Source organism: Pleurodeles waltl, chromosome 1_2 (assembly GCF_031143425.1).
Source record: "Pleurodeles waltl isolate 20211129_DDA chromosome 1_2, aPleWal1.hap1.20221129, whole genome shotgun sequence".
In the NCBI taxonomy this organism is placed as follows: Eukaryota; Metazoa; Chordata; class Amphibia; order Caudata; family Salamandridae; genus Pleurodeles; species Pleurodeles waltl.
The window spans coordinates 65949031-65966360 of record NC_090437.1 but is presented as its reverse complement, the minus strand read 5'-3'; the positions used below and the strand labels follow the sequence as shown (position 1 = coordinate 65966360).

The 17330-nt window shown below is 43.8% G+C and overlaps 1 protein-coding gene across 1 annotated transcript in view; it reads right to left on the bottom strand.

Annotated features, from left to right (window-relative positions):
• The window catches only part of FRMPD1 (FERM and PDZ domain containing 1), a 1007848-nt gene that overhangs the window by 337805 nt on the left and 652713 nt on the right, over positions 1–17330 (bottom strand). The window contains exon 7 of the mRNA XM_069205792.1: positions 11888–11983. Within this exon, the coding sequence (XP_069061893.1) occupies positions 11888–11983 (96 nt within the window). The remainder of the gene's footprint in view (positions 1–11887; positions 11984–17330) is intronic.

Genomic DNA, 17330 nt, shown 5'->3' with positions numbered 1-17330 from the left:
AAACACACACGCACACAAACACACAGAACCCCCCACCCCCCTCTATTCACACACACACAAATCCTCATTCACACACACAACACTCAATAACCCCCTCCCCTGTCGGTCGATCACCTTACCTGGTGGTCGTCTGGGAGGGCATGGGGTCCATGGCGCTTACTCCACCGCCAGCTCCCCACCAACACAACACCACCACACCGTTTACAATGTAGTAATACGGCAGGCGGTGTTGTGGTGATGTGGCGGTGGAAACAGAGCAAGCTCTCTAGACCGCCGACTGCCAATATGGCAGCTGGCGGCTTGCCTGACAGATAGTGGCAGAGGGCAGCCAGCAGCCATAATATGGTAGTCTGAAGACCGCAAACACAGGCGGTCATGTGGCGGTCTAAGAAATAGGCTGCTGAAGTCATAATGAGGGTCTAAGTCACTTTATTGGCTGTTTCCTCATATTTGAAAGGAGCCCTATACTGGAACAAGATTTTGAATGCCCTTGGGTAGGAAATTGATAGAGGGCACCTATCCTATATTCAATATTTGTATTGAATACATGAGGTTTTTATGTATAGTAGTTTTACTTTGATCTTTGAAGAATGACACCTGGGAAGGTAACTGATGTAGGGCTCCTATTTTATATTTAATATTTGTATTGTAAATATGTAGGTGTGTATTGCAAGTTTAATGTGATATTATGTTTTTTATCTCTTATATGATTATGTCACATAATCGAAGAAAGATTCATTCATTCACCCGACAGGGGAAGGGCAGAGGTGTCCCTGGATAAGGATAGCCTTCTTTCCACCAACTCAGTCTCTTTGGAAACCACTCCCACTGCCTGCATCAGGAACACCTCAATGGTGGTAATTCGGAGGGGGTACCCTGGGGAGACCTTGAGTTAGACCAGTTGTTTTCCTTTTACCCATCCCTTAAATCATCAGAGCTAGAAGGATCCTCCTGTGCACTACAGGCCCTTAAGAAAGAAGTTCAAACAGTCAAACACAGCAGTTGGAATGGGCAAGACCACTAACAGGTAGAGGAAGAAGCATGATCCAACCACCGAACAGACTCCAGGAGCAATTGGATCCCTTGAAAGCCCGATGTGATGCTATAACGCTGTTTCTGGTCTTTCTGTCCTTCCAATTCCAGCAATTCAGAAAAAAATTGGTTCCATTCAGCTCCACTGAAAGAACAGAGCAGAGAGCAGTTTAAGCGAGCTGAGCAAAGGAGCTGAACAGTGACAAAGTGGGCAGGGATGACAGACTCCTCACAACCCCTCCAGACACCTCCAGACTCCTCCTGAGTGGTTACAGTGGTCACAAAGGTCTCTGGCAACAAGTCCTGGAAAGTTCAAAACATTTCAGAGCTGTTCAGGCTAGTTCAATTAAAATTGATTTGGGTCAGTCCGAACATCAGCCGGACAGCAGTCAAGCTGCTGCACCAAGCAACCCCAGTCAGCCTTACAGATTACTTTTTACTAATGACCAGAAACTGGATAGATTCCGTGATCCATGACCTTATGTTACGAGCGTTAAAGTTGTAATATTATGCTGCTGTAGTGCTGTATATACAGCTGAATATGCAGCAATAACTAACCACTTACCTTCATCCCCTGGCTGAAACAGGTAGCTTCCGCCTCCACCTACGGGTTGCAGGTCGCACGTTGGAAGCCACAAGCTACAAGCCTGCCAAAAACTAGAGACACAAAAATGGCTGCCATTACTTCCTGCTTAGCACGATTTCCAGGACAGACCTCAGACTGCCAGATACAATATTTAACTGACTACAAGTACCTGTCTTGGCGCAATTCTGGGTCAATTCTGTCAGCCTCTAGGTCAGCCTCGGACTCAAGGGGACAGAGGGGGCAGAGGGAAAGACTGTGTCGACATGATGGTGTTCAACAGACCTGCGGGCGGGCAACAGCACGGTAGCCTAGGGGAGGAGCCCACTGACTGACATTTTGCGATCATGTGCAGTTCTAGGTATTAGCCTTGTGGCCGCTGAAAATGATCCATTAATCTTAGTTCTAATCTGAGGTCTCACAAAATTAGCCTTTATGAGATGTTTAAAAGTAATGCCTAGGTTTGTCTTATCTAGAACTTTGAATAAGTATCCACATTGACCTTTACAAATGTCTTTTCAGGCAGAGGAAAAGAACGATGACAGATAGCCCTTCTCATTCAGCTACATAAATCAGGATTGAGGCCATACTGAAACTGTCACATGTAGTTTTATTAGTGATAAAGCTAGACTGGAATGGTTGTTTGAGACATGGCCAATTAATCCCCATACAAGGCATTTCATGAAGATTGTAACATTGCAATTAAGGTGAATGACCTATATGAAATGCATTAATTAGGGTCTTTATTTGGTTTTATTTTGAGAGTATGTATCAAGTCCACCATCATAGGGGTAGGAAACCTGGAATTTGAGAAATAGTAAGCCCTTTTGAAAGGGTCAACAAAGATGTTGCAGTAGGGCTTATAAAAAAAAGGCTGTGAAGCCATCTGAGCCAAGAGTGTTATCTTTGGGAAAAGCGCTAATTCCCACATAACCTCAGCAAAACATATGGGTGCATCTAATGATTTAACTTCAGCAACAATTCAGCCAATAATTCACCCTGATCTACAGAGTAACAGCTTGTGAACTATACAGGATGGAGTAATACATGTTAACACTATATTCTGTGCAAGCAGTCCGATTTGTTTTGTGTACAAAGTGGGGAACCCCCTTCTCCAAAATAAGATTCCTCTACGTTTGTATATGACTAAAGTGTGTGGTGTGAATTACCAATTCACTAAGAAATGTTGCTTTTGCAGCTTCCCAGGTTGTGTCCCAAGATACTCTGTATTCCCATCAAAATAATGTTGAACTTATTCCACGATAAACTCCCATAGAGCTAGAATGTGCCAAATTGCAACTTATTTTGAGGCACACTGCGTGGTCAGCCAAAACTTGTGCACCTATATCAGAAGATGTTAAACCTGTCAGCCTTAGGGTGGTCTTCCCACAAATATTTGCCTGCTTGCCTCCATTTTTCTGGAGTTCTGCTTCTGTGGGCCTTAAGACTGCTGCTGAGCAGTACTAAAGTGCTTGTGCTCACTCCCTTAAACATGGTTTGACAGGCATATACCTGATTGGTATATGTAATTTACTTGTAAGTCCCTTGTAGAGTGGTATACCATATACCCAGGGCGTGCAGCACTTATTTTGCCACTGACTTAAGTATGCCGCCAGACCTGCCACTGTAGCCTGAATGATGTCTCACACTTCCATGTCGACTTGGCATTAAATCCTCCTTGCCAAGCCTTAACGTCCCTTTTTTTTTACATATACGTCACCCCTAAGGTAGGACCTAGGTAGCCCAAAGGGCAGGGTGCTGTGTAATTATAAGGTAAGGCAGGCACTTTTAAGTTTTATATGTCCTGGTACTGAAAAATGTCTGAATTAGTTTTTCACTACTGTGAGGCCTACCCCTCCCATAGGATAACATTGGGGATTCCGTCTTACATTTAATACTCTGTAATTCCTAAATAAGAGGAGGTAGATATATCATGCTTCTTACTTATGTAATTTTAATGATAAACCCTCTTTAATGGTAAAGTTGAATTTATCCTAACAATTTGGAAAATGCCATGTTTAGAAACCTGACATTTTCCTGCCCTTAGCCCTTTGTGTCTGCAGCCTGTCTTTGGTCACATGACTAGGTGTAGCTGACAGTTAGACTTTATGAATTCCTCCCAGACAGTTACACAATAGTGATATTAGCTGTGCCTCAATGGGCCATCAACTGACAGGATGAGGGGGCAGAGCTGAGCACAGCCCCACTTGCACCTGAATAGGCTGTGTACTCTCTCTTCACAATAGGCCTAACGACTCTGTATTGTCAGTGCAGCCAGCCTGGAGCCAAGACAAGGGTGCCAGGAAACTCCAAGAACTTCAAAGAACCTTTACAAAAACTTCTCCTACCTTCTAGGAGTAAGGCACCAGGATATAAAAATAGGACTCTAAGACCCACACTTCAGTTCATTACTGGACCTGTGGAAGGACTCTTAGAGGACTGCCTGCTGCTGAGACCTGCTGTGCACTCTGCTAGACTGCTGCTATAGCTGGAAGGACTGCTTCGCGTGCTGGAGCCTGCCATGAACCCTTGGAAGCAAATCCTACTGTTGAGCCCTGCATTTGCATCTGCACCAGGACTTCCAAAAGTGATTCCAAGGGCTAGCTTGCGAGTTTCTTGTTCAGAGCCACAGAGACATAACAGGCTACCACCATGTTGAAGCAACACCCGGACCCAGCCTGAGTGAGTCCTGCACCCCTAAGATGTCTCCATCCACTCTCGGATTCTTGGTTGTGGTGATAAAGGTGCCCAGATGGCCATTTTCCAAATGTTGGCCTAAAAAAGCTCTGAGAACCAGGAGAAGATTGGGACCAATCTGCTTGCCTATCCACACAAGTTGCATCGCCAGTCGAATTAACTTTGCGGCTTCTCCCACTACATTCTTCTCCACAGCAGCAAATCCATTTCAGCGGTCCTTCACCAATGGGGTAAACGACCTTGTGGATGAGTTACTCCTTCACAACACTGACGGATTTCCCATCCACCGAAATCTAAATCTCATAGTATGTAATGGGTTTGAATTACGCTGGACAGGATATCTGTCACTGTTGTGATGGAGTAACTCATCCGCCAATATCTAAATCAGGCCCTAAATCTGAAGGTAAAAATCTTCACTATGGCTTTGCTTCACGCCCCCTCGACGACAGAACTCCCTCCTTGGGCACTCCTGCAGCCTTGCACCGCTGAACTTTTACCTTCTCAAACATTTTCTCTCAAGATTTTTATAAGTCCAAAGGTAAGTGCTGACCAGGCCCTATCTGTAGCTCAATCCCGGTCGGCCTTGACTTTGATTTTGACCCGGTCATGTGTGACCAGCTGTCCACGGGTGGCGCTTTTAAATTTTAGGTACTATTTTGAACCCTAATCTTAAAAAAATCATATTTCCAGGTTCTACTGATTGGGTTTTTGTCATTTTGGTGTCAACAAATTTATTAAAATTCACTCTATTTTTATACATAAGTTTGAGGTTTTCTTGTGTTGTGTTTGCGCTTCATTACCGTTTGTGCGCTGCATGAATATTTTACACATTGCCTTTAAGTTAAGTCTCACTGGATTTTGTGTCAAGCTTCCTAGGGTTATGCTCAGGTTAATTTAGTGACTTTTTATGGTTCACCCGGTAATGGATTGTGGCTGTTGCTTGACCAGTGCTCACATCAAGTCAACCAACAACACAATTTCTTTCAGATGATATTACTCTTGGAATTAAACTCTTTTGTGGAAAACAGTTGCGGTCTAGACTTGAATAAAATGTGTAATCTTGCTCTCTATCATTTTTCTAGACACCTACAAGTTCCAAGTCCAGCATCCCAAGCTACAAAACTAGGGCAGATCCCTGTTCTGCACTAGATTGAATGGTGATAACATGAGGGGTACAATGTGGTGCTGTAGTCACCACCTGATGTAAGTATAACCATGAAAAAAAACTTTTTACTTCTGGGAACAGTCAAGCATACAATTTCCTCCCTTTGTCATTGGGGCCATTTACCAACTGGCCACCTAGTTTACATAAAATTCCCTGATCCCTACCCTTTCCATCACGTATATTGCCCCAATGGCAGATTCTAGGCTGCTGCAAACTAATTTTGCCATTCCCTTGTTGTTTGTGAGGGCACTTGAGTGATATTGCATGGTAAGCGAGTGTAATTTCAAGTGATGTGTGTCAATATGTAGCATATGTGTCTGCACTGAAAATATTATACTAGATTCTTTCTTGTTGAGCCAGTTTAGTAATGCCTTGCATTTCATGGGGGTCTGAGCCCCTGTGTACTCACAGACACTAGTCAAAGAGACCCATCTTTTTATTGAGTATCCCAAATGAACAATCTGGCCCCACTTTGCCACTGTTAATCTTCAACCTAAGCCTCTTATAGTGACACAAGCAGTATGTGTTCAGGATGAGATCTAGCTCTTATATCTCTGGTCATCAGAGCTATGTCTTAGGTAACAAATTTGCAAGTAGGATAGGTATGGGAATGCTCTCTCGGGTAAGGAAAGGGGAGAATGAGTGAAAAAAGTAGAATCCAATGCAGTAGTTAGAAAAAATAGAAGAGTCCAATAAGGGAAAAAGAAGAACAGAAAGGCTATTAGGCTCTATTAGGGAAGGCCAAAAAATACATCATGCCCCTCTCTTTAGTGGCATCTCTGACTTCAAATGAGAGTGAAGAAAGGATGTAAGGATTGTGTCCATGACTTGGGTCACTGGACCCTGGCCCCTTCACCCTCTCCCCCTATGCCCTTAACCACTAGCTTCAGAGGTCTTAGGTTTAGCTCATCAGAGACTCTGCACGTTGGGCCTCAACCTACCCCAGAACCTCATCCCAAAGTAGTTTTGTAAAAAACACATTTCAGAACTGTTGAGTGCCAAAGACCAACTGAAGCAATACATTCTGAACCAATGTAATTCTATCTTGGCATACAAGTGCAGACCAGCTGGCTGTGAAGACTCAGGCCCTATTTAACTTTTAAAGTATTTGCTGATTTATTGGTGGCTAGAGGGGAATGAAGGCAGTGGTGGGCCATCTGCTGCTTCTTGCAGAACCCACAGTATCACACCAGTACTCACTCTCCAGTATTGAAAACAGCATTGATGAAGATGGAAAGCTCTGTAGGGGTGGGGATCTTAGAAATGACAAAGACTTCCTTGTCCCCTTCTCTACTTTTCTAGAACTTAGGATGTACTCTTGTCCTCTCAGGGCTCACTAAGGCCCAGGTAAGGGTACACGGCTTCCAATGAGTCCAACCTCTGCTGGGGACAAGAGTAATTTAAGAAATTACCTCCCTCCCAACCCCTAGTTTGCACAGCTATCCTAGGTCATGGCTGAATCTTTTAGATATCTTTTGGGTTTGCTGTGCACAGTCAGTAATCTCCTGGGAATTCCAGGGAGTGCTGATAACCATTCATCAAGTGAGTATCAATCTCTACAATTACTCTCAAAGTCTTTGGTGGTACAGTGGCAGGGGTGGATCTGGACTGGAATGTCCAACATCAGCATGAGAGATGTAGACAGCTATATAAAATATGAATAAAAAGGCGGTGGCCTCCTCCTGAAAACTTCTCTTCCCATCCACCATTACCCTGATTCAGAGACAGGTGAATGTAGACATTCCTCCTGGTTGCACTGTTGTTCTCTCTCTTTGCTCTCTACTGCCTGCATTCCAAAATTATTTGAGGATGCCATTCTGCCTATGAAAGCAGTCTAGATAGCAGGATAATGGGTGACCACTTTTACATCTGCCTGGGCCTCAGTGAATCCTAGTAGTCCAAACCTGGCCAGTAACATAAGTGGGTGAGAAGGAAGAACTCACTGTGGCATCAACGGGGATTTGTGATTCCCATCACCCCTTGGCATGTGTAGTCCTAGGAATATTTTCCTCAACATGGTACATAGTTTCGTCTGAATATGAGGACAGCCTTGGGATGCCATCAGGTCTTACCTGCATGTTGGGTAAGTAATTTGAAATCCAAAATATTCACCCAGGCCACAGGCTTGTGGTAATCCAGAAGATTAATTAGGTAAACTTGGTTAAGAACATCCTATGGATTCCAAAGGTTAGACAGTAGCAGGATCACCGTAAACCAGCACTGTGCTGATGTTTATTAACACCCTGCAGGGATCGCCAACTTTTAAATCTGAAGATTAGTCACAAGGGCATGTGATGGGGTGATGGAAGAGAGTGGACTTTATCATAAAAGCTGCCTCTGTGCTATAATACCATAATAGCATGGAAAATATATTGCTGTTTAAAAATAGTGTAGCAAAAATAACTTTATATCAATATGTCATCAAGGCAAAAATATGAATGTAAGAATAGATTTATTATACTTAACTCTGCATGTATGCAGTTTAACAATACATCATCAATGTACATGGATGTAGAGTTAAGAATAGTAAATCTATACTTACCTGCATATACTTACCTCAACATTATTTAGCTAGTTAATATTTTGTCTATGATATTTTTGCAGTACGATATTTATGTCCATGACACAATAAGTCCCATTTACAATGACCAGTGTTTCCTGCCAGGTGAGTGTAACTAGTCATTCCTCGTAAATGCAATAAGGCATACGTTAGAAGAAATGGTATATTAAAAAAAAGTAAAGAATAGGCCCCTGATGAAGGGTTCAGCCCAAAATGCATTAGGACACAAGGGTGTATTTGTGATCAACAGCCAACGGACCAGGACGCACAGTTCAGCATAGGGGTCTGTTAAATATCCGACAGCAATTTCAGGCTGGATAATCACATACTGATTGCACGCAGAATGTTGGTTAAAGGTGGATGTGTTGAGTCTAATAATATGAGTGTGCGATACAGAAGACTCATTCACTTATCATATCAGGTAAAAATGAAAGCCTAATTTACAGAAATCCTGGGTAACTGTTCCCACAAATGCAGCTATTATTATGAAAAGTGGAAGCCAGAATTTAAATTAAATGCAGATAAAATAACAAAACTAAAAACTTTTGGTGTAGTTAAGACACAAAGGGGCAGATATATGGAAAGTGCCGCTGCACTGAGTGCAGCGCCACTTTCCATGCGCCCCTTAGCACCCCCCTAGCCCTCCTCTACTGCCACCATGTGTGCGCCATATTTAAAATACGGCGCACCATGGTGCAGGGTAGCGGGCAATAGCGCCATTTCTCATGATGCTATTGATGTACTCTACAGGACAGGAGTAGCACCAAAATATTTGCGCTACTCCTGCAGAGTACATAGGGCTCCATTCTAAAGAATGGAAAGCCTCTTTTAACACCTGCTCTTGAGCAGGTGTTAAAAGTGCCGTAAAAAATTGCTCAAGGAAATCTCATAGATTTCCTTACGCCAATTTTTCCGGCTTCCCTAATGGGGAAACACCCGCTGTGCATGCATTATGCCTGGCGCAGGCATAATGTAGTGCAAAGGGTTGCAGAGTGGCGCAATGCATGCATTGCAGCACTCTGTCAATACGGCTCAGGGATTTCGGCCTCGTTGGGCCACATCAACGTCAAAAATAATGACATTAATGTGGGCAAGGTGGCGCTAGGGCATTATAAATATGCCCCACAGTCACCAACTATTCTCTTTGTTTAACTGAAGATAAACCAATATAAAAAAAAAACTACGGAGATAAAACACAAATGTTACAATGTGTCTCACCTTCATAAATCTCCTTCTGTAAGACCACTTCTTAAATTGTAAATAATAAGGTTTAATGGCATAAAGTGTTTCTTAAAAGCCCAGCTCCAGCATTACTAAATTCGGGAGTTGCAGAATACCAAGGCTACCTAGTTTTGACTCTATCTCATGCCAACCCCTATACTTTCTGTGTTTTTATCCCACTATTACAGTTTTTTTGCAGCCCTGGGCTATTGATGTACTCTACAGGAGTAGCACCAAAATATTTGCGCTACTCCTGCAGAGTACATAGGGCTCCATTCTAAAAAATGGAAAGCCTCTTCTAACACCTGCTCTTGAGCAGGTGTTAAAGGTGCCGTAAAAAATTGCTCAAGGAAATCTCATAGATTTCCTTACGCCAATTTTTCCGGCTTCCCTAATGGGGAAACACCCCCTGTGCATGCATTATGCCTGGCGCAGGCATAATGTAGTGCAAAGGGTTGCAGAGTGGCGCAATGCATGCATTGCGGCACTCTGTCAATACGGCTCAGGGATTTCGGCCTCGTTGGGCCACATCAACGTCAAAAATAATGACATTAATGTGGGCAAGGTGGCGCTAGGGCGTTATAAATATGCCCCACAGTCACCAACTATTCTCTTTGTTTAACTGAAGATAAACCAATATAAAAAAAAAACTACGGAGATAAAACACAAATGTTACAATGTGTCTCACCTTCATAAATCTCCTTCTGTAAGACCACTTCTTAAATTGTAAATAATAAGGTTTAATGGCATAAAGTGTTTCTTAAAAGCCCAGCTCCGGCATTACTAAATTCGGGAGTTGCAGAATACCAAGGCTACCTAGTTTTGACTCTATCTCATGCCAACCCCTATACTTTCTGTGTTTTTATCCCACTATTACAGTTTTTTTGCAGCCCTGGGTTTTCCCTACATACCTGTTTTGCTGTAATTCTTTTACTAATTCTTTGTCAGTTTCTGTCTTTCTCTTGCTCTGGTTCAAAGGTTGATCATGAAAAATACTTATCAGTCTCCAAAAAAGAGTGCCCACCACCTGCAACTACCAGCATAAATTAAGTACTACGTGAAACATATGCAAAAAATAGCGTGTCACTAAATATATTTCTTATTTGCCAACTTAGACAACTTATCAAAGTTAAAAAAATAACTGTAGAAAGTTGGTAAAGATCTACTTTGCCAATTTAACGCAATGCTACGTTTAACGTAGAACATCTTGATAAAAGGTGGAGATTTTTTCGGGGGTTAGAGAACACATGGAAAATGAGAGCAGGAATGCAGTGTAAGCAAGGACACAGGTAAAAGGTCAAGAGGGATCAACCAGCTGTGAGGGTAAGATCCCTACACTGGACCTAAACGCTCCCCACCTGCTCCCACCAAGCGAGGGGCCCTCGAGTCAGATAATCTACCTGTGGGGTTCTGAAACATTGCTAAGAGATCATGAGGCTTACGGCCACAGTATGTACAACACACACTGCAGCATACCGGGGCATATTTGTACACTGTTTGTACTGAATTTGCGTCATTTGTTTAACGCAAATTCGGCGCAAACTTAACTCCATATTTATATTTTGACGCTAGACACGCCTAGGGTCAAAATATTGGAGTTTGCACCATTTTTTGGATGCGTGGACCTACCTTGCATCAATGAGATGCAAGGTAGGCGTTCCCATCTAAAAAATGGTGTTATCCCAATAGCTCCATATTTATCCCCCTGTGCTAAAATGACACACGGGTGGGAAAAGGGGCTAACTAATAGTGCAAAGCTTGCTTTGCACCATTATTTAACGCCGGGGTCAGACCAGGCTTTAGGGGACCTGTGGACCCATTTCCATGGCTAAATGCCATGGAATGAGCCCACAGGTGCCCACCCCAAGCCCCAGGAAAAGCCCCACCAGAGGGACCCCAGAGGATGGGACCCCATCCAAGGTAAGTAGGGTAAGTATTTATTAATTCATTTATTTTTTGCTATCAGGCCCTAACTTGGGGCCCTCTGCATGGCACAGGGTGCAATGGCCATGCCCAGGGGACACTTGTCCCCTGTGCTGGTCATTGGGTTGGTGGGCATGACTACTGTCTTTCCTAAGACAGGAGTCATGTTTTTGGTGGTTGTGCGAAAGGAAATGGTGCTAGTCTTGTTAGAGGCAATATTTTGCATATAACCATGCTAGTGTCATTTTTTGACGCACAACCCCCTCCTTCCCTACCGCCACCCCCACCCGTCTTAGACGTTAGCCCAAGTTTAGTGCCGGCTCTTGTGCCATTCCTTTAATATGGTGTCCGGCTGGCGCTGTGGAATGGCGCAAGCCGGCACTATACCTTTTGCAGCAAAACTGCGTTTGCGCAGTTTTGCGACAAAAAGTATAAATCTGGCCCACCGTGTCTTAGTTCTACTGGTTGATCATCCATGAAAGGAGTAATTTCAATAGTCACTCTGAATTCTATATAAACATTCACTAAATTGGCACAGAAGATCATTGTACAGTACTCACTAGCTGGCACAACTGCTATTAGCATAATGAACTTATCCTTTATTTTTGGTTTGTACTGCCATTATATAAAGACTAACCTTTAAGGGTTGACAGTATGTTCACACCAACAAAGCCTTTCACAAAATGCAAGAAGCAAATTACCGCACCTTAACAGTTGTTTTCTTCTCAAATTTGAAAGCCTTGGTCTGTCCATTTTCCAAATATACCTTTAGAACATTCGGCATAAACAAAAGTGAATTCCCCTGCAGAAAAAAATAATGAAATATATATTAATAGACACCATAATACGTAGGGTCCTATTCATAAACTGCATTGTGTAGTAAGGCAAGTAGTACCTCTACTTACAAACAAGAGAATGCTATTCACTAACCTACAGGTGGAGACCTCCACTACTCCTACCTTTTCTGTGCAGAGGTACCCACCTCGTGTGGAGAGATAATAAATGTACTTCAGCTCAGCCTTGGATTAAGTCCAATAACATAAACATGGCCACTCAGTTTTACCGCAACACACTTCCAAAGAAAATAGTGGAGGCAGGGGATTAAAATAACCCCAACATGAAATAATGTTAAATAAATAAAATTATTTGTACTTTAAAAATATATATTATATTGTTCATGTTCAAAATGATATATAATAAATACATATTATATCAATATACATTTTAATAATAAACTTATTTTATAGTTAAAATTAAATAAAAATTTTAAACATTTTTTAAAAATTAAACAAGAATTAAACGGATTGCATACATACATTTTAGTAAATTATAATACATATTAAATAAAAATTGAAATTGTACTATTGATGGGATTTTCAACATTATTTTTGAAACATTTATTTATGAATTAAGTATATTTTCATGATTAAATTATGTAATACACATTTCCAGTCTGTAACATTTTTGATTAGTTCTAGGTTTAAAATAACATTTTTAAATTATTACACATTAGTATTTTACATTAAAATATTTTTACGTTTTTTACATTGAATAAACTTCCTTACGTTTTCTTTACACATTCCTAAATGGCTGAGGTATCCACCTACATGTGATTGGTCCATAGGTATCGGCCTACACGTGCAAATTTACGAGTGTTGACTCTACACTAGTAACCCCTAGTGTAGGAGGCTCCACTGGGGAATGTAGACATTTAAGTCTGCCCCTAGGAGTAACTTTGCACTTGGAGATGGTGAGAAGCGAAAACGTATCAAGGTGGTAATAGGTGCCAAAGTATATTTACATATGAGTAAATTCAGACTTGTAAATGTATCTTTGTGAATAGGCCCTATTGACATTATTTTACGTCTGTGAATAGGCCGCATCGACACAATGTTTCCGTTGAGTGACTGCGCTGCGCTGCACTGGCCACTACTCCTATGCAGCTTTAAGCCTGTCCTTCTTGCAGTTTAGTCAGGTTCATTAGATTGACTATGCATGGCTTTCTAAACATCTGGCTGTTAAGGATGTTATAAAGCTGGTATATTTCTACAATATAATAATGTTTTGGGAAACATGGTGTGTTGGTCAGCCAGCCCTTGATCCGTTTGTCTGATTTGAAATAAAAGCTGTGAGGGTCAGTTAGGTAGACTAGTGAGTAGAGGGCAATGGGCGTTGATCAACACGGTCCTGAGGGTGACCGCTGCCAGTCAGCACTTTCTGGTGGCTAACACTAGGATTCATTTGGATTCTACTAAGGGTGTAATTCTTGTCAATCTGTGCTTGCATTCCGGCTTGTCAGGTGATTTAAATCTAATCTGATTATTTACATACATCTGAGTCTTACAAATGAAATAATTTTGTTATTGGGTCACGTTGACTCACATTTGTATACAGACATATGACACTGGAGGGGAACTTTTGACTTTTAGCGTTCTCTGGTTATTGGTTTAACATCTATTCCTTAAAATTGATAACACAGGGCTTGTTAGAAATTGGGTTTTTGGTTGGCAGTCAGGTTGCCCTCTGTCCAAGCAAGAACCCTCACTCTAGTCAGGGTAAGTCACACACAATCCAAAATCAGCCTGTGCCCACCCTCTTGTAGCTTGGCACGAGCAGTCAGGCTTAACTTAGAAGGCAATGTGTAAAGCATTTGTGCAATAAATCATACAACACCATAGCATAACACCACAAAAATACACCACACAGGGGGTGATTTTAACCTTGGCGGACGGCGGAGCCCGTCCGCCAAGGTACCGCCGTGAAATGACCGCACCGCGGTCAAAAGACCGCGGCGGCCATTTAAACATTTCCGCTGGGCCGGCGGGCGCTCTCCGAAAGAGCGCCCGCCGGCCCAGCAGAAATGCCCCTGCAACGAGGACGCCGGCTCAGAATTGAGCCGGCGTAGTTGCAGGGGTGCGACGGGTGCAGTTGCACCCGTCGCGTATTTCAGTGTCTGCAAAGCAGACACTGAAATACTTTGCGGGGCCCTCTTACGGGGGCCCCTCCAGTGCCCATGCCAGTGGCATGGGCACTGCAGGGGCCCCCAGGGGCCCCGCGGCACCCCCTACCGCCATCCTGTTCATGGCGGGTTTCCCGCCATGAACAGGATGGTGGTAGGGGGTGTCTGAATCCCCATGGCGGCGGAGCGCGCTCCGCCGCCATGGAGGATTCAATGGGGCAGCGGTAAACCGGCGGGAGACCGCCGGTTTACCCTTTCTGACCGCGGCTGACCCGCCGCGGTCAGAAAGCCCTCGGGAGCACCGCCCGCCTGTTGGCGGTGCTCCCGTGGTCGGTGACCCTGGCGGTCACCGGCCGCCAGGGTCAGAATGACCCCCACAGTGTTTAGAAAAATATATAATATTTATCTGGGTATCTTCAGGTCAAAACGATCAAAGTTGTAATATGAATTTGTAAAGATATCACTGAAAAGTGATATAAAGTGTCTTAAGTCTTTAGAAAGTAAACAAAGTCTCTTTCAAACACAAAGTACCTGGTTTCTGGTGGAAAATCTCCTCAGAGGGCCACAGGAGAAGAGATACGTGGAAAACTGGTGTGTGCGTCGATTTCTCCTCAGCACACACGGACTTGCGTCGTTATTTTCCACGCGGGGAGTCGTGCGTCGTTTTCCTGCGCGCGCACAGTCTCTTTCTGTGGTTCGCGGGGAGTACCAGATGTCCCGGGTCTGTGCGTGGATTTTCCTGCTTGTTTTCCGGCTGCGCGTCGTTCTGCGGGGCTGCGCGTCGAATTTTCGATCTCACGGCAGGCGTCACGTCGATTTCTCCTGGGGAGTTGGGCGGCGTTGTCCTTGCGAGGCCGTGCGTCAAAGTTTCGACCTCACAGCAGGCGTTGCGTCGATTTCTCCTGGGAAGTCGGGCGGCGTTGTTCTTGCGAGGCCGTGCATCAAAGTTTCGATCTCACGGCAGGCATCGCGTCGATTTCTCCCGGGAAGTCGGGCGGCGTTGTCCTTGCGAGGCCGTGCGTCAAAGTTTCGGTTGTCCCGAAGGCGTTGCGTCGATCAGCGTCGGTGTGCGGCGTTTTTCTTGCCGCGGAACAAGCTGTGCGTCGAAAATTACGGCGCACGGAGCGTCCAAGTGGAAGAGAGAAGTCTTTTTGGTCCTGAGACTTCAGGGAACAGGAGGCAAGCTCTATCCAAGCCCTTGGAGAGCACTTTTACAGCCAGACAAGAGTTCAGCAAGGCAGCAGGCCAACAGCAAGGCAGCAGTCCTTTGTAGAAAAGCAGACAGGTGAGTCCTTTGAGCAGCCAGGCAGTTCTTCTTGGCAGGATGTAGTTTCTGGTTCAGGTTTCTTCTCCAGCAAGTGTCTGATGAGGTAGGGCAGAGGCCCTGTTTTATACTAAGTTGTGCCTTTGAAGTGGGGGTGACTTCAAAGAGTGTCTAAGAAATGCACCAAGCCCCCTTTCAGTTCAATCCTGTCTGCCAGAGTCCCAGTAGGGGGTGTGGCAGTCCTTTGTGTGAGGGCAGGCCCTCCACCCTCCCAGCCCAGGAAGACCCATTCAAAATGCAGATGTATGCAAGTGAGGCTGAGTACCCTGTGTTTGGGGTGTGTCTGAGTGAATGCACAAGGAGCTGTCAACTAAACCTAGCCAGACGTGGATTGAAGGGCACAACAAGATTTTAGTGCAAAGAAATGCTCACTTTCTAAAAGTGGCATTTCTAGAATAGTAATATTAAATCCGACTTCACCAGTCAGCAGGACTTTATATTACCGATCAGCAGCTGCCACTTCAACAGTGTATGAGGGCAGCCCCAATGTTAGCCTAAGAAGGGAGCAGGCCTCACAGTAGTGTAAAAACGAATTTAGGAGTTTTACACTACCAGGACATATAACTACACAGGTACATGTCCTGCCTTTTACCTACACAGCACCCTGCTCTAGGGGTTACCTAGGGCACACATTAGGGATGACTTATATGTAGAAAAAGGGGAGTTCTAGGCTTGGCAAGTACTTTTAAATACCAAGTCGAAGTAGCAGTGAAACTGCACACACAGGCCTTGCAATGGCAGGCCTGAGACAGGGTTAAGGGGCTACTGAAGTGGGTGGCACAACCAGTGCTGCAGGCCCACTAGCAGCATTTAATCTACAGGCCCTAGGCACATATAGTGCACTCTACTAGGGACTTATAAGTAAATTAAATAGCCAATCATGGATAAACCAATCAATAGTACAATTTACACAGAGAGCATATGCACTTTAGCACTGGTTAGCAGTGGTAAAGTGCCCAGAGGTCAAAAGCCATCAACAACAGGTCAGAAAAAATAGGAGGAAGGAGGCAAAAAGTTTGGGGATGACCCTGTCAAAAAGCCAGGTCCAACAGGGCTGTTGTAAACTGCATGAACATTTCTTTTAGGAAAGCAAGGTAATACTTAACAGAAGTCTTCTGGTTGAGTCCCCTCCCTCCTAAACACGTGCATCTCTTGGATTCGTCAACTATAGACTATACCTTTATGGATATTCCCTCATGTTTAAATAGGTTTGAAGTTCCTATCAATCTAAGTAATAACTTCCACCAATTTCTCTCTCTCTCTCTCTCCCTCTCTCTCTCTCTCTCTCTCTCTCTCTCTCTCTCTCTCTCTCTCTCTCTCTCTCTCTCTCTCTCTCTCTCTCTCTCATTCCCTCTCTGTCTTTCTCTCTCTCTCTCTCTCTCTCTCTCTCTCTCTCTCACACACACACACACACACAGGCACACACTCAAATGCTATGCAAGTTATGGAGGTGTTGCAAATATCACCTTTGACCAGTGGGCTATTATCTATGACCTTTAAACCCTTGTCCCCTGAAAGGTAACTTAACATGGATTTTTCACTGTTTCTTTATTTTTGTGAAAGTTTTGTTGGCGTATGTTGTTTCTTACATGCTTGTACAGATGGTATATAATAGTAGGGATGTGTGAACATGGTGGCACAAAGCACTGGAGAAAAATGGCTCTGGCACTGAAGTGACGAGCTGCCCATTGCCTGTTCTGGAGTGAATGCAGCATGATAATATACTTCTGCACTTGACTGGTAATGCATGTCAATACTCTGTCCAAACATTGAATTTGATGGTGGAAGTGAAAGGCAGAAAGCACCTTGACATAAGCAGGAAAGACCTAGAATGTCGTGGTGTGTATGGGAATGTGCTGTTAGTAA